The sequence below is a fragment of the Trichechus manatus genome, unplaced genomic scaffold (genome assembly GCF_000243295.1).
Source record: "Trichechus manatus latirostris isolate Lorelei unplaced genomic scaffold, TriManLat1.0 scaffold00011, whole genome shotgun sequence".
Taxonomy (NCBI): Eukaryota; Metazoa; Chordata; class Mammalia; order Sirenia; family Trichechidae; genus Trichechus; species Trichechus manatus.
The window spans coordinates 29,024,634-29,042,775 of record NW_004443947.1 but is presented as its reverse complement, the minus strand read 5'-3'; the positions used below and the strand labels follow the sequence as shown (position 1 = coordinate 29,042,775).

The 18,142-nt window shown below is 37.9% G+C and overlaps 1 protein-coding gene across 9 annotated transcripts in view; it reads right to left on the bottom strand.

Annotated features, from left to right (window-relative positions):
* Nucleotides 1-18,142, bottom strand: part of FAM114A2 (family with sequence similarity 114 member A2) — a 45,983-nt gene that overhangs the window by 27,726 nt on the left and 115 nt on the right. For 5 of the 9 annotated variants that reach the window (XR_002823147.1, XR_002823148.1, XM_023726597.1 and 2 more), the window contains exons 1-7: nucleotides 14,093-14,614; nucleotides 13,661-13,760; nucleotides 13,131-13,223; nucleotides 4,069-4,139; nucleotides 2,778-2,912; nucleotides 2,105-2,263; nucleotides 1,322-1,445 (exon numbers count right to left, since the gene is read on the bottom strand). Coding sequence is in view for 7 of the 9 variants with exons in the window: in XM_023726597.1 (XP_023582365.1) it covers nucleotides 1,322-1,445; nucleotides 2,105-2,263; nucleotides 2,778-2,912; nucleotides 4,069-4,139; nucleotides 13,131-13,223; nucleotides 13,661-13,760; nucleotides 14,093-14,323 (913 nt within the window). In the remaining 2 variants the exon portion in view is untranslated. Of the gene's footprint in view, nucleotides 1-1,321; nucleotides 1,446-2,104; nucleotides 2,264-2,777; nucleotides 2,913-4,068; nucleotides 4,140-13,130; nucleotides 13,224-13,660; nucleotides 13,761-14,092; nucleotides 14,615-18,003; nucleotides 18,140-18,142 lie in introns of those variants that run through there. The other 4 variants (XM_023726592.1, XM_023726598.1, XM_023726593.1 and 1 more) reach the window with 3 other exon arrangements.

The following is an 18,142-nucleotide window of genomic DNA, read 5'->3' as shown; positions in this document are numbered from 1 at the left end:
GGCAGAGGGGGTTAGGAGCTGGTTGAATGGATGTGGGAAATCAGGGGTGGAAAGGAGGAGTGCGCTGTCACAGTACAGGGAGAGCAATTAGAGTCAAATAACAATGTACGTATAAATTTTTGTGTAAGAGACTAACTTAAAATGTAACCTTTCACTTAAACTACAACAAGATTGGCCATGAGTTGACAATTAAGCTGATTGATGAGTACAGTATAAGAGGGTTCATTAGACTATTCTATTTTGGAATATTTTTAAGTTTTCCAAAATAAAAATTTAAAAACAATAACAATAAATAAATGAGCATGTTCAAAAAAAAGAAAGTCATGTGGACAAAGGAAATCATAAAATCTGGGATAAGACATCTGTGATAACTATGAAGCCATTTAAAGTTTTTCTTTGCAAAGAATTTAACTTCACACAATTTCAGATGAATGGGGTGGGTCACAGAAACCATCTAGTAACCTGATGTCAGCTGATCTCAGAAAGGGGGTCATGATTTCAATCATGTTGAGGCCAGCCTATGGTTAACTTTTCTGTTTCCTCTTCTCCTTAAAAGCCTCACTGCACCTAGCCTGTATTGAGCCACTTGTTTTTCTGAAACAAAATGGTCTCCTGTATGCACACCCAATAACACCTCGAATAAACTCTTCATACTTAAAAAAAAAAAAAAGGCCAGCAAGTGTGTAATATATCTTAGAAATATTTCCAGTTAAAATATTAAAACAGCCCTTAGAGATTAAGATTCAGTTACCCAGAAAATATGCTTTTTGTAAAGTACCTCATTCCCTGATAATTCTGCAAAAATGAGTAGTTACTACATTTACACTTTCTGAGGGATGCAGATATTGAAATGTGGGATAAAAAAACTCTTGGGGGGGAAAAACTATCACCAACATTTTGGATAACTGCCACCCTGTATGGCTCAATTCAAGACAGGGTCAGGGGTCACAGGAGTCAGAGAGGTATAGGTGAAGGTTCTAGGGATATAAAAGCTCTTAGGAATGACCAGTCAGAACTGAAGCAGGAATCTCACAAGGGCAGCCCTCTAACTGCAAAAGTGGGCAAGAGATATGACCTGCAAGATTAGACTTGGAGAAGCTACAAAGAGTTGGGAGGTGAGGAGACACAGGCATAAGGCTGATGGCTCACTGCAATGTCTACTCAGAGATGAGGTTGCAGAGAATTTTGTGTGAATACTCCCCTTGAAAAAAGTAAAATCGGGCTAGTGTCATTAGAGGGAAAATAATTTATTTCAAGGGCAAAGTACAGCACGCAAACACAACGCCTCTTCCCCACTCAAGATAATGAATTTCCATATTACCTTTTTTCTCCTCTTCTTCCTCCTCAGTGAACTCTGCTAGGGAAAATACTTCTTTTAGTTGCTCCAATTCAAGTTTTAGAGTCTCCAATTCTTCTCCACTCAGAGAATTAAGAATAGACTTCACCTGGATGGATATAAGATAATAATAAAACATCTGGGAGTATGAAAGAAAAACATTCTCAAATGGAAAAGAGACTGTAGATCAAACTGATATCAGGGTTACAAGCTCACCAGTCAACACAAAGATTTCTTGCAAGAATCTTAACACATAAGAGTGGTTGTTACAGAAGTGATTATTAGGGAGAATTTGTACTTCCTAAAATAATACAAGTCAGAAATGTATGGAAATTATTAGTGTTTAATAACAGCTTAGAAATAAGGAGGAAATGAAACAGACTTGAATCAACAAAAAGCTAACAGGCAACTGTATCCAAATTGGCAGCTTAAGTCAAGACGTACCTGAACCAAACTGGCAATTTAAGCCGAAGAAACTAAACAAAAAGGCCAAGGTAAAGGAAAACTAACAGATGTGCTATTAAGACTGCTTTGTTAATCTGCCCTTTTTTGTTTAAATTTAGAGAAATAACACTTAATTCACTCTATTCCTAGCAATTAGTTCAAGCATTAGTTTATTCTCTGTTTCAGTATAGTATTTCCAGAGAGTCTCAAGCTTCCATATTTGAAATGCATTTCACCTTCTAACTCTACAAAAAAAAAAGTAACTAAGCAGTATTCCTTTGCTTGAAGACTTTTTCCCAGTTGAAATTTTTGGTTTGGAATTACCTTTATTTCACTTTCTCGGGAAAGCATCTCCAGAGCCTCTAGATGAGAAAGGCCTTGAAATTCATCAAAGAGTAGCCCATAATGAGTTTTCTTGTCCGTTTCCACGGTAACCTCATTGCAGGTCCACAGCTCTTCTTTCTCTTTCGCCTCTCGTAAAACCTGAAAAGCGATGGAAGCATTACATTGCAGCGAGTAATGAGAGCTCAAGGGTGGGTTTTCAGAGTTGAGAGAAGTGCTGCTGAGATGAGTTACAGTATACAGCACTGCCCTATCATTCTTGGCATTGCAATTCAAATCTGATAGGCTCAGGAGCTACAGGATAAAAATGATAATATACAATTTGATCCTAGACAGCATAAATAACACCCAAGAAATCAGGTGTTTCCCCAAAGTTGGTTTAAACATTAATCTAAATAAGCAACTCTGACAGAACTTGGTATCTTGAAATGCCAAGAGACTCCTGCAGAAAGAAAAGAGGAGAAAAAAAAAGAGTCGGGCATTTTCCTAAGCATTAGTACTCTCACTGTTAAAAAACAAAAAACATAAAAGCCCTCTTAATAAAAACTCATTGAAAATTCTTCAAAAGGAAATGCTAACAAGGTCTTAAGTTAGAATAGGCAAAAATTCAGATCAAAACAGAAACAGAAAATAAACTGGTAAAGACAAATAGTACCTGAGACAGTGTAGAATTCCGGTTCATCAGACCCTTGGTTTTTTTAAATCCAGGATCTCCTTCTGCTATTACATCCATTGTCTTTTTCCCAATGAATTCTAAGGCATCCAAACCCCCACTGATAACACTCTTTCCCTAGAAAACACATGGAACCTCATTACAACCGTATTGAGAAAACATGTCTACATGTTTTGATTATATAAAAGTAGCAGCTAACAATATCAAGCATTGGCAAGAATGTGGAGCAACTGAAATACTCATACACTGTGGGAATGTCAACAGGTACAACCTCTTTGGAAAACTGTCAGTATCTACTACAGTTGAACAGATGCGTGTCCTATGATTCAGCAATTTCACTCATAGTCGTACACCCAACAGAAATCGTATACAGGTTCATCAAAAGACATGTATAAGAATATTCGTAGCAGCACTCTTCTTAATAGCTAAAAACTGGAAACTACCCCAATACTCATCAACAGTGGAATAGATAAATTGTGACATAATCACACAATGGAATACAGCAAAGAAAATGAACAAACTATACCACACACAACATGGATAAAGCTCGCAAACATATTGTTGAATGAAAGAAGCCAGACAAAAAAGAGTACATACTCAAAAGCCAGAAAAATTCATTTATGATGACAGAAATCAGAATTGTTGTCTTGGCTGAGGGGGTGCGATAACTGGGAGAGGACACAAGGGGGCATCTGAGGTGCTGTAATGTTCTGTTTCTTAGCCTGAACGTGCTCACTTTGTGAAAAGAAAATCAAACACTTGTGATTTCACTTTTCTGTAGGTATCTTACTCTTCCATAAGAAGTTAAAATAAAAAAGTACCAGCTATCTATCCTTATATAGGAAAGATATTAAGCTTCCTACGTATTACTTTTCAAAATGTTTCTAATCATCTACACTTTTACAAGTATCTATCATAAAGCTCACACTTTCCCTTTTGCCTAAAAGATGCAATTATGAGAAAAATATTTTTGTAAAGCAAAAACATTTTCTAGGGGCACCAAACTAAGAATTCTTAGTCCATAAAACATGTATGTTGCCTCTCTGTTACTTTCCATCTCCTACTCCCTCTTTTATTTCTTTAAAGAAAGTTTTTAAGTCACTTTGACTCTATCCATAAGATCAAAGTAGTTGGTTACCAGTGATATGGACTCCCACAAGAGTAATCAGTCCCCATTGCTTTCCAAATAAAAGAGGGAGAAATGACTGAAGATAAGCAAACCGATTATAATAAAGGGAGGGAGTAGATCACCCAGCACTTTCTTTCTACTCACTGTGCTCTGAACAGCAGTAGAGATGGTCGAGAATAAACCAAAAGATCCAGCCTCTTCGGCATTCTTCTCTCCTACAGGAGGGAGGGGATGCACAGTGTAAACATGATGGGGAAGTCCATTAATCATTTTTGCTTTATTAGTATCTATCTGAATTTTTAAGCATTTAACTTCGCTTTCCTACACAAGGTCTTAGCCCTTTTTGTTTTATAATTTTAAACCATTTGCCTATGTTTAAATGGAAACTAAGATAAGCAGCTTTTTCATTTTTCATTTCATTTCAAAAAAATGAAATCTAGTCTTTTGAACAAACTACTGATATAAACAACAATATGGATGAATCTCAAAAACACGGTGCCAAGTGAAAGAAGCAAAGCTTGAAAGGCTATATATTTTATGATTCCATTTATATGACCTTCTGGAAAAGGCAAAACTATAGGACTGGAAAATAGATCAGTGGTTGCCAAGAGCTGGGAGTAGGGAGATGCGATTGACTACAAGGTGCATGAGGGAACTTTTTTGGGGTAATGAAAAACATTCTATATCTTGATTGTCTATACAGATACAGAAAATGTTCCATATCTGTATAATCACAATATACTATGATTATACAATGTAAACAAGACTGCATATATTTATCAAAACATATAAAACAGTACCCCTAAAAAGAATAAATTTTACTGTATGTCAATTATACCTCAATAAACCTGAATTTTAAAAATCCAGTCTAAGTTTTATCCTAGAAAATTCTATTTTTAGCAGAAATCAAACAGATGTGCATTACAAAGACAGATATGTTTCATTAAAAAAATAATCTGCTCTGTTTTATTAACTTTGCAGTATCTTATAGGTGATCAACAGATAATCTAATTGTTATAGGAAGGACTTCCAATTCCAGTTATGATGGAATAACTGTTACTGGACTTACCCTCCTGCCATAGCAACTAGAAAACTGGACAAGATGTAAGAAACAACCATCTTCAGGCAATGAACAACAGGCAGTACAGGTGGATGATCCACAAAAGAAGAGAAAGAAACAAGGTGAATCCTACAATCGCCATGGTTTTATCTGGAGGCGCTTGCCAGATCATGGCCGAGGGTGCGAAACCCAAGCAGATGATGGCAGTCTCACTGAGTTGAAGAGACAGAGACTGACATCCAGAAAAGCTGAGGCAGCTGGAATTTGCAGATCAGAGTACTTTAGAGAAAGGAGCTACATAGGTAAAGAGCTCCAGAAATCTAGGAATGCCCTTGAGTCTTGGCTGAATACCAGATGCTCACACACAGAGAGACTACATGAGGCTGGGCAAAGAACTACTAGGGAGCTCTATGCTAAACAATCCCGAGTTCGTACTAGGCTGAAAGACACATGACTTACAACAAACCAGAGTAGGGTGACCTCGTTAAACACCTGGGGATTAGGCAGAGCCCTCAGAAGGGTCAGGCCTAAGTAGCAGAGCTAAATTAGCCCTTAGAGTATAGGTACTCTAGACTCACCGTGTTGTTGTTGTTGTTGTTGTTAGGTGCTGTCGAGTTGGTTCCAAACTCACAGTGACCCTATGTACAACAGAATGAAACACTGCCCAGTCCTGTGCCATCCTCACAATCTTTGCTATGCTTTAGCCCATTGTTGCAGTCACCGGGTCAATTAAACTCATTCTAAGAAAGCTTAAAAACAAACTTTAAAAGGATCAGTCTAAGCTACAAATACCTTAATTGCCTGCCAAAACAAAAATTACACTCTTCATAGAAAGACAACAAAATGCACTCAACAGTGTAACACTGGTAGTCTCCAGCATCCAATCAAAGAAACAGAAAAATGTGATCCATAACCAAGGCAGAAAAAATTAGTTAGTAGAAATAGACCCAGAAATAACAAGGATAAGAGACTCAAAAACATCAACATAATAAGGTGAGAAGTAGAAGATATAAAAAAAAAGAACCAAATGGAATTTCTGGAGTTGGAAAGACATAATATCTAAAATTAAAAAGTCATTAAGTGGGTTTGCCAGTATTAGACACAGCAGAGGATCAGTAACAATAAAAGCTAAACAACTGAAACAGAAAGACAAAAAAGGCCAAAAAAATGAACAAAGCCTCAGATACAAGCAAGTGGAGTACCAGGAGAAAACAGTAGTGTGAAGAAAAATTATTTTAAAAATTATTTAAAGAAATAATGACTGAAATTTTTCAAATCTGATTAAAATTATAAACCCACAAATTAAGACGTTCATCCAATCTCAAGCAGGATAAACACAAAGAAATGGTAAAAAACAGGGATAAAAAGAAAACTGTAAAAGCAACCAGAGAAAAAGACACATTACATACAGAAAAAGAAAGATAAAAATGCTTTTGACTTCTCATCAGAAACAATGCAAGTCAGAACACAATGCAGTGATACTTTTTAAGTGCTAAAAGGAAAAAAAAAACTGCCAACCTAAAATTCTATAAGAAAATATTCTTCAAAAATGAACGCAAAATAACATTTCAATCAAACTAAATCTTAGAGAATTCACTGCCAGCACATCTGCAGTAACAAGAAATATTAAAGGAAATTCTTAAAGTTGAAGGAAAATGATACCAGAGGAAAACTTGGATCTACACAAAGGAATGAAGAGTACCAAAAATTGTAATTATGTGAATAAATAAAAAAGACTTCTCCCTCAACTTTTTCACATTCAGGGGTAGAAATGGGAAAAAGCCTTTCCCTTTTTGCTCCAAAAAGAAAATTGTTTAGACAGTAATCTGGCAAATTGTATCTAAATTTTATCTGTGAGTGCTCTACAGCTCAGCAATTCCAAGTTTAATATTTTCTATCAAAGAAATAATTACACAAGGACGTATGCATAAGAATGTCAAATGCAGTGTTGTTCATAATGGTAAAAAATGTATTTAAATACATTTAAAATATATCTATACAAATGGAATTGTCTGAAGTCATTAAAATACTGATGTAGGCATATTACTGGCATAGAATATGATAGGTTTAAAAAACAGGTTACAAAAAACATGGAAAGTATGATTCACAGATGTATGTGTGTGTGCGTGTGTGTGTGCATGCACAAAAATATCTGGAATGATATATAACAAAATGTTATTTATGTGTAGAATCAGAAGATTTTCATTTACTTGTTTATAGCTTTCTACTTTTTGTCTACTTTTTTTCTGCAATGAGCATTATTATTTTCCAAATCTGAAAAAAAAATGCTATTTTCATTTTGAAAAACAAAGAAATCTAACATGGAACCCACTTTTCGGGCTTATCTCTCTCTATGCCTACACAAATCCTTGGCCTCACTCTTCACCAACATCCTCATGCTCTTTTACTTTTTTTATTCATGCTGTTCCCTCAACTCAAAATTCCTGCATCCCAGCTTCTCCATCTATCAAAACCATACCCATTTTCAAGATTCAACTTGTGTATTTTCCTTCATGGAAACAATTGCTTGGAGTTCCCACAGCCCTTTGCTTGAACCTCAACCACAACATTTAATTTCGCCTGATTTGTGCTCTGGTGAGTCAACAGGTTTGGTGAAAAGCTGGCAGCCAAAAGACTGGTGGTTTAACTCCACCCAGGGGAGCCTCAGAAGAAAGGCCTGGTGATCTATTCCTAAAAATCAGCCACTGAAAACCCATAGGGTCACCATGAGTTGAAATCAACTCAAGGGCAACTAGTTTAGTGCTCTGGATAGTTCTTTCCTGAATGGGTTCACCCATTAGATCCAAAATGTCCTGAGGACAGGTTCTTTGTCTAACTCATTTCCAAGTTCTCACGTCACCAGGCACTGTGTGTTGCCCATGAAAGGCACTAACTCTTTCCTTTCACCTTTTCTTCATTTCACTTTACCATTGAGATAAAGAACTTTTTGGGTGTATTCACTGCTATCTTCCCAGCACTTAAAACAGTGCCTGGCACTGGGTAGGTACTCAAGAAATTTTTGCTGGAATTAATCTGTTGGATTTCCTTTAGAAAAAATAATCTTCCTACACTATCTTTGATCTCTGAAGCTAAAGATAATGCGTAACTACTCTAAAGAAGGAAATGAGCATTTGATGCAAGCACAAGCATTAAACATGGTTTATTCTTCAACCTACTAATGTACTCATTTAGCATTTCCCCCTAGTTTTATAATGGTGAAGGACTATGGGACTCATAGCATAAAAGCAAAAAGATAGGTACTTGACAGGTAAACCCGCAACGAACTCGTCTGTGTAATACCAGTCTGAATCTTGATCCAGACTATTTCTTCTTACTTCTACTACTGATCTTCTCTGTCATTTAAAAAGTATATTCAAACACCATCTTTGAATCAAACACTCTACCTCCCACCCCATCCCTAAAAGGTGATGGAATGATTTCCACTGGAGGCATCTGCTTACCTCAAGTTCTCTTCCCATCTTCCCTCAGGAACTTTAGGAGATGGGGGGAGGGGGACTTATTATCATAAGGCCTGTAAAAAGCCCGTTGCCATGGAGTCAATTCCGACTCATAGCAACCCTACAGGACAGAACAGAACTGCCCCATGGGGTTTCTAAGGAGCAGCTGGTAGATGTGAACTGCTGACCTTTTGGTTTGCAGCCATACCTCTTAACCACTACATCACCAGGTTTCCTATCATTAGGCAGTTCATTATAATTTTGGAAAGTTCTCACTGTTAAACTCTTTACTGAACTAAAATCTAAGTCCATGTAACTTTCACTGAGTGGTACTAGCTCTCTCCTCGTGAGCCACAAAGAATAAACCTAAGCCCTCTTCCCCATGCCAGTCTTCAGATATCTGAAGAGAACTGGCATATTCTCCCCATCTCCCTTCGCCAGATTTCCAGATTCAACACTCATAGTGCCTTCAAATTTCTCTTATAAGATATTAATTCTAGATCTTTCACTAGTATCTAGTTCACCCTTCAGGACTCACTCTGCTTTTTCAATGTCTTTCTCAAAGCATGGCTCTGTGTAGTAGATGTCTTTTCGGTATTATGGAAGGCACTGCTGTTTACCTATTCAAGGCCCTTCTAACTTTCTTCTTTCTTACCTACTGAGTCCATCTCAATAGAGAGATTTCTGACAATGCCAGAAACTCACTCTCCCAGCATCTCTTGCTGCATTGGCATAAACATTAGACCCTGTTCTATTTATTGAATCTGAAGAGAAATATGCTGGGAACTGCTGGGAAAAAAATTTCCTCTATTTAAAGGGAGAGAGATGCATGAGAAGAAATGACACTTTCAAACCACTTACTTCTTCACTTTGAGCACAACTGTATTAAAATACTATGCTTGGAACTGAGACAGTTATCTGGCAACTATGAAGAGACAGCAAAGAAAATTGTGAAGAAGCCAGTCCAGAACACTAACATCGAGACACTAAACTAACTCTAGAACAATCTGTCTCTGGAGTTCTTGTTATGTGAGAAAAATCAACTCATTCTTGGTCATATATTCTATTACTTATAACCAATCAGCTCTCTCTTAGTCACATATTCTACTGTTGTTGTTGTTAGGTGCTGTGGAGTCAGTTCCAACTCATAGCGACCCTATGTACAACAGAACGAAACACTGCCTGGTCTGTGCCATCCTCACAATCGTTGCTATGTTTGAGCCTATCGTTGCAGCCAGTGTCAATCCATCTTGTTCAGGGTCTTCCTCTTTTACGCTGACCCTCTACTTTATCAAGCATGATGTCCTTCTCCAGGGACTAGTCCCTCCTGATAACATGTCCAAAGTACGTGAGACGAAGTCTCAATATTCTCACTTCTGAGGAGCATTCTGGATGTGCTTCTTCCAAGACAGATTTGTTCATTCTTCTGGCAGTCCAAGGTATATTCAATATTCTTCACCAACACCATAAGTCAAATGCATCAATTCTTCTTCAGTCTTCCTTATTCATTGTTCAGCTTTCACATACATATGAGGTGACTGAAAATATCATGGCTTGAGTCAGGTGCACCTTAGTCCTCAAAGTGACATCTTTGCTTTTTAACACTTTAAAGAGGTTGTTTGCAGCAGAGTTTCCCCAGTGCAATACATCATTTGCTTTCTTGACTGCTGCTTCCATGGGCATTGATTGTGGATCCAAGTAACATGAAATCCTTGACAACTTCAAACTTTTCTCTGTTTATCATGATGTTGCTTATTGGTTCAGTCGTGAGGGTTTTTGTTTTCTTTCTGTTGAGGTGTAATCCATACTGAAGGCTGTAGTCTTTGATCTTCATCAGTAAGTGCTTCAAGTCCTCTTCAATTTCAGTAAGCAAGGCTGTGTCATCCACATATTGCAGGTTTTTAAGGAGTCTTCCTCCAATCCTGATGACACGTTCTTCTTCATATAGTCCAGCTTCTTGGATTATTTGCTCAGCATACAGATTGAATAAGTATGGTGAAAGGATACAACCTGATGCACACCTTTTCTGATTTTAAACCACGCAGTATCCCCTTGTTCCGTTCCAACGACTGCCTCTTGGTCAATGGATCTCTTCTAGTCACTTTAGCTATCCTACATTCAAGAGCAAGTTTCAGAGTCTCTTCTGACTTCCATTTTGGTCTTTTCTTTCTCTCTTGTCTTTTTAATGACCTTTTGCTTTCTTCATGTATGATGTCCTTGATGTCATTCCACAACTCGTCTGGTCTTCTGTTATTAGTGTTCAATGCGTCAAATCTATTCTTGAAATGGTCTCTAAATTCTGGTGGGATATACGCAAGGTCACACTTTGGTCTCATGGACCTGTTTTAATTTTCTAGCTCCAACTTGAACTTGCATATGAGCAATTGATGGTCTGTCCCACAGTTGGCCCCTGGCCCTGTTCTAACTGATGATACTGAGCTTCTCCCATATCTTTCCACCATGTAGTCAATTTGATTCATGTGTACTCCATCTGGTGACATCCACGTGTATAGTCACCATTTATGCTGCTGAAAAAAGTATTTCCAATGATTAAGTCATTGGTCTTACAAAATTCTATCATGTGATCTCCAGGATTGTTTCTATCACCAAGGCCATATTTTCCAACTACTGATGCTTCTTCTTTATTTCCAACTTTCACATTCCAATCACCAGTAATTATCAATGCATCTTGATTGCATGTTTGATCTATTTCAGACTGCAGAAGTTGGTTTAAAAAAAAAAAACTTCAATTTCTTCATCTTTGGCATTGGTGGTTGGTGCATAAATTTGAATAACAGTCATATTAACTGGTTTTCCTTGTAGACATATGCATATTATCCTGTCACTAACAGCACTGTATTTCAGCATAGATCTTGAAATGCTCTTTTGGACAATGAATACGACACCATTCCTCTTCAATTTGTTATTCCAAACATACTAGACAATATAATTGTCTGATTCAAAATGGTCAATACCAGTACACTTCAGCTCACTAATGCCTAGGATATCAATCTTCAAGCACTCCATTTCATTTTTGACAACTTCCAATTTTCCTAGATTCATTCTTTGTACTTTCCACGTTCCAATTTCTAATGGATGTTTGCAGCTGTTTCTTTTCATTTTGAGTCATGCCACATCAGCAAATGAAGGTCCCGAAAGCTTTACTCCATTCACATCACTAAGGTCAACTCTACTTTGAAGAAGCAGCTCTTCCTCAGTGGTATTTTGAGTGCCTTCCAACCTGAGAGACTCATCTTCCAGCACTATATCAGACAATGTTCCACTGTTATCCATAAGGTTTTCACTGGCCAGTGTTTTCAGAAGTAGATCGTCAGGTTCTTCTTCCTAGTCTGTGTTGTCTGAAAGCCCCACTAAAACCTGTTCACCATAGGTGATCCTGCTGGTATTTGAAATACCGGTGGCATAGCTTCTAGCATTACAGCAACATGCAAGGCACCATAGTACACCAAACTGACAGACGTGTGGTGGCATATTCTATTACTTGTAACCAATGTAGACTAACTGATGCAGACATCAATAAGAACAATGTCCCCAACTCACACAGATACAACCATGTTTGCCTAATGTGACTCTATCCCCTGGCTATGGCTGATTAGATCAGGAGTAGAACATGACCCAAATTTAAAAAAAAAAAAAGTTGCCATTGAGTCAACTTCAACTCATGGTGACCCTATGTGTGTCAGAGTAGAACTGTGCTCCACTGGGTTTTTAATGGCTGATTTTTCAGAAGGAGCTCACCAGGTCTTTCTCTCAGGCATCTCTGGTTGTATTCAAAACTACCAACCTTTTGGTTAACAGCCAAGCACATTAAACGTTTGCTCCACCCAGGGACTCTGACCCAAGTTCAGGTATAAATGCCCATCAGGGATTAACTAACACCAGTTATTTCCACTTCTAAATTCCCAGGAGAATTAGATCCCTTGGATGATCTCTCCTGGGAACTTAGAAGTGGAATTAACTAGTGCTAGTTAGTTTCTTATGGGTAGTTATACCGAGATGCAATATAAAGCTGGAGTTGGGGAAAGATGAGCAGAGAAAGTCAGTCTGCTCAGAAAAATGATACAGATGAACAGAGAGGAACACAAGTTGGGGCAAGGCCCCTGAGAGATGAAAAAAGCAAACCCAGGCCCTAAAAAGCATTCTATTTTCTGGTCTCAGGCCCTCCAGATCCCTGGTTCTAATCCTGCCCTTTATGGTTTAAGTTAGAGTCGGCTCCTGTTTGATCAAGGCGGACTTCCAGAATTGAACTTCACCTTCATAAAAATCCAAACACAAAAAAACACACCCCCAAAACCAATACATTAAAATATTTTCTTGTGCCACAATAGTTCCAAATTCAACTAACTCTTATTAGGTTGTAACACAATTGCACCAGGCACAATGCTAAGCTCTTTTGACAGTTTTCATTCATGGCCTTATTTGTTTAATGTTTAAAACAGATATAAAATATTACCCCATTTCATAGATGAGGAAAGTAAAACAAAGAAACATAAATGGTTGAAGGACACAGCCTTCTAATTGGCAGTAAGGATTCCAAATCTTCTTTATCACCACAATCCCCTGATGATACCCTAAATATCACAGACACTCAAATATATACTGAAAAATGAGCTCAAGTGTTCCATTTTAATATAAAATTCCAGGTCTCAAAGTTTCCATACACTGACCTGACGCATAGTGGACTTGAGCCGAAATTTCACTGGGACTTGGGATTCCAAAGGAAGTCTCTGCCTTCTCAATGACATTTGAAATACCTTGTCCTAATGAGAAAAATGGCAACATTTTTATATTTGAATATTATTTGCTATTAGTCGCCTAAACTGAGAAAAAAGATCAAACCTGCAGATTTTTTAAATCATTATAATAATAAGACGTGTTATTTTGAACCATATGTAACTAATCCTCAGGCTGTTAAGGTGTCTCCTTATTAAAAAAAAAAACAATAAAACTGAGTCATGTTTTAAGTCATCACCAAACAGTAGTTTTACATTAACAATTGCTAGACTTTAGCCTTCTAACGAGAAAATGCTACAAACTCTAGTGGTAGTATAAGTCAGCCCACCATTACTAATGCACCCTCAAACTACAAAGCCTTTGAGTAAATATGGAAGGAAGAGGAATATTAACAAAACTGTTTTTAACACAGATCTGTATCAAAATACACAAAAAAAATTAATAAAATGACTGCTGATCTTACCTACTGTGGCTACTGTAGCTGAGGCTGAGGAGAGAAGGGACTTGCCCCAGCTGCCCCAATAGCCCCATCCAGTCTGAGGTACCTCTTTGGAAACAGGCTCCTATTTTTAACAGAAGGCAGGAGAAAAAAAGGATATGGAAAATGGAAAAATTAGTAGAGAATCAGAGTGTATAAACTAGTCAGCTAATTATTAGTCAAAAGTACTGGTGAACAAATATCTGGCTAAAGAAATGTACTGCTTTACTGACAGATACATGTCACCAGTATTTAAGCACCATGTAGCAAAGGCAACTACTCATAAAGGCATTTATTAGAACTGAGAAAACTATGTTTTATGATCATAAAGGGAAAGAAATAGGTATAATACTAAATTGGTACTGATTCCAAATTTCCCAACATTTTTTAACCCCAATATTTTAATAGATACTCTACTTTGCCTGCAGCCTGTGATGCCTGAACAGGGAGAACTTCTGCAGTCTCACAGTCATTGGAAGATCTGGCCTCTGGCCTTTTCCGAGTGGAAGCTACAGGTCCTGATTTACTCTCTGGCTTGGTGCTTTGGTTAACAGACTCAGAACTCTTTGCTGGCTCACAGTTCCCATCCTTGAGAATGGGGGTTACTTCAGTTATTACTGGAGTCTCAGTATCATCTTTATCCGACATGCTTAGAACATTGCCTGGTAAAAGAAAAGCCAAAGAAAAAATTTATTTGTATAGGCTTTTTTGTCATGAATGATTCGTCTAAACTTTTTTACTCTGAGATTATCATAAATTCACATGCACGTATATGAAATAACAGAGACATGACATATACCCTTCACATAGTTTCCTCAATGGAAAACAATTTATGTATAAATTTTTAAATGAGAAATAATTTGCGCTGTAAAATGTCACCTAAAGCACAATAAAACATAAAAAAAAAGAAATTATTAATCATTCTTCCCTGGTTGTGCAGTAGTTAAGCGTTCAGTTGCTAACCAAGAGGTCAGTAGTTCAAATTCATCAGCCACTCCATGGGATAAAGATGTGGCAGTCTGCTTCTGAAAAGATTACAGCCTTAGAAACTCTATGGGGAAGTTCTACTCTGTCCTATAGGATCACTATGAGTGAGAATCGACTGGACAGCAACAGGTTTGGTTTGGTTTGGTTTTTTACCTCAATTTTTCAAAGAGACAAGATTAGTAAATTTAAGGCATCAGATAAGATTTATATCAAACCAGCTTTGAAAAGCAAGGATAACCAGTTCAACTCCTTCCAGAAGTACAGTCCTCCATCCTCTGACACACTGAAGTCAAGATACTTTCGGTGCTTCTACATAGAGCAAATACTGGTTTCCAGGATAACCCAATTATCGCCAGGCGAGAAATAAATGTATCTCACACATACACACATATTCACACACACATACACACACCAAGGCCTTAGGTATATATAAACACATACATATGTTTCAGGTCTATATATATTGATATTATGTGCAAGGCACTATACCAATCTAAACAGGAATTAGACCCAATCCATGCCATCAAAATATTTCTAATGCACTAGAAAAGAGACATATTAACAATTAAAGCAATCTGAAAAAAGTATTATAATTCAAACATGCACAAATTGCGAGGATAAGTCAGTTAGAATGAAATTCGTTGCCATTGAGTCAATTTTGACTCATAGCAACCCTATAGGACAGAGCAGAACTGCCTCATAAGGTTTCGCAGGCTGTAATCTTTATAGAAGCAGACTGCCACATCTTTCTTCCTTGGAGCACCTGGTAAATTCGAATTGCTAACCTTTCAGTTAGCAGCTGACTGTTTAATCACTGAGCCTGTCAGAATCAGGGAATTTAAGATTCACAATGTACAGTGAAACCTGTGAGAGCCAGAACTCGATGGGACTACCTTGCTTTCAGGTCCCAAATTTTCTGCCTTTGACAAAGTGCAGTCTTACTATTTTTCTATTGCTCTCTGTTAGTGGAAAACATTTTAGTTTTCCTTCTCTGACAGGTTTCTGCCTTACACATGTTCTGGCTTTCACAGGTTTTACTGTATATGAAATAAGCCTAGAGCAGTGGTCACAAACTAGGAATCTGAATGCCAAATCCAGGCAACAGGTGTTTTCATTTGGCTTACAATATATTTAAACTTTTTAAAAAATTAGTTGCTAACATTTAAAAATCAGATTTCATGTACAAATAAAGATCGGCAACACTGAGCCCACATTTGACTTGGTAATAAGTAAGCCAGCTGCCACAGAGTCGACTTTGACACATGGCAACCTCACAAGTGTAGAATTGTACTCTATAGGGCTTTCAATGGCTGTGATCTTTCAGAAGCAGATCACAAGGATTTTCCTCCAAGGTGCTGCTAGGTGGATTCAAACCACCAACCTTTCAGTTAGTAGCCCAGTGCTTAACTGTTTTCCCTGCCCAGGGACTCCTGGTAATAACCACCCATTGCTGTCAAGGTGATTCCAACTCCTAGTGACTCTATAGGGCAGAGAAAAACTGCCCCATAGGGTTTCCAAGGCTGTAATCTTTACAGAAGCAGACTACCACATCTTTCTCCAGTACAGCACCTGGTGGGTTCGAATCACCAACCTTTCAGTTAGCAGCTGAGTGCTTAGCCACTGTGCCACCAGGTGTCCTTGTCTGGAATAACTAAACCAAAACCAAATCTAGCTGGTGCCAAATAGCTGCTAAGCCCTTTAATCGGGGCAGTGCTCTTCAGTTCCCAACAATCTGCACCCAAATTCACTTCATTCTTTTAGTAAGCTAATTAGCCCATGAGGAGCTCTGATGGCACAAATGGTTAAGCGCTGGGCTGCTAACTGAAAGGTTGGCTCTGCGGGAGAAAGATGTGGCAGTTTGCTTCTGTAAAGATTACAGGCAAGAAAACCCTATGGGGCCGTTCGACTCTGTAACATGGGTCACTATGAGTCAAAATCGACTCCAAGGCACCCATCAACAACAATTAGCCTCTGTAGGAACCTGAGTTTGCAACACCTGCCTTAAGGGGTACATAGGATTTTGACAGATGAAGATGACAAAGAGAGAATTCAGAAGTGTAGGAAGAGCACACGCAAAAGCTCAAAGGTCTAAATGTGACAGTATGGGATATGGGCAGATAATAAGAGTAGTTAATGTGGCAGGGAGAAAGATGATGGGGAGGCACCAGGCTAGAAAGGACAACAATATGGGTATATGATATACTGGTACCTATACTGTATATCCCCAAAGCAGATAAAGAAAAACATTCCAGACACAACTACCCATAGACATATTAACCAGTTCTGAAATACTCATTAACTCACATGCAAACATTTTTTGAGTACTTACTATGTAAGCAGCCCTGGAAATAGAGGACTAATTTAAGACACAATTTCTGTCATACTCACTCCAAAGGCCTATCTAATAGAAAAGACTACACAGTTCTCCCACAAAGTTCAATGTTTTGTGGAATTGATTAGATAAGGTACTTAAGAAAAAAATTTTTACACTCCTTATGCTCTCTCCAGGTTACAACACATAATATACATGTAATTCATACAATTTTACAAAATACTAGGACATACTCCAAAATATTAAATATTGGTTATCTCTATTCTTTCATTTGTGCAACAAAGATTTAATGAGCATCTAGGATGTGTCAGATGCTGAGCTAGGCCAGAAGAGAATATTTTGTGGTGATAGCTGTTTATATTATCATTACCATCATTACTATTACCATCGTTATTAGAATGTCTGTATTATCCTTGTCCTCAAGGGATTTATAATCTAGCAGGTACAACAAAAACAAACAAAAAACCATGTAATTGCCTGTATTTGATTTTTTTTTTTTAAGTTTTCCGGTTTTCTTTAGTAAGTATGTGTTATTTTCATAACTAAGGAGAAAGACTGAGGCAATTGGAACATTAAAACTAAATGGCTGAGTCATATTAAAAAAAAAAAAAAATGCATACACTTCCCAGCCGCAGTTACTAAAATGGAGAGTGGTGTAACTTAGTGGCTAAGAGTGGCTCTGGAATTTAGACTGACAATCTTCCAACTCTGTACTACAGTGACTGTGAAAAAGTTTACTCATCTGCGTCTCGGTTTCCTCATCTGTAAAACTGAGATGTTAATATCTACCTCACAGGATATGGAAGGAGCTTGGAACAACGACTGGCACAGAACCCGGTCATGTTTGTGGTGGTGTTTGTTTATATTACCACTGTCATCAATATCGTTATTTTACTATCGTATGGTCTCTAAACGGACAAGCATGTGTTCTCACTTCTTCCCACTTACAAGAACAAGTCTCAAAACGGAGACCAGATGTAAACATGCCCTAATAACTAAGTTCTCTGACCCGGACAATGACGAAAATTTCTCACACAAACGTAGCGCTGCAACAATCAAAGCGCTTTCAGAGCCTCCGCATCCAGACGTGAAGTGCCCACGGCCCACGCCCAGGCCCCTTCCGGCCACTCCCCGGAATTCTCGGCTGA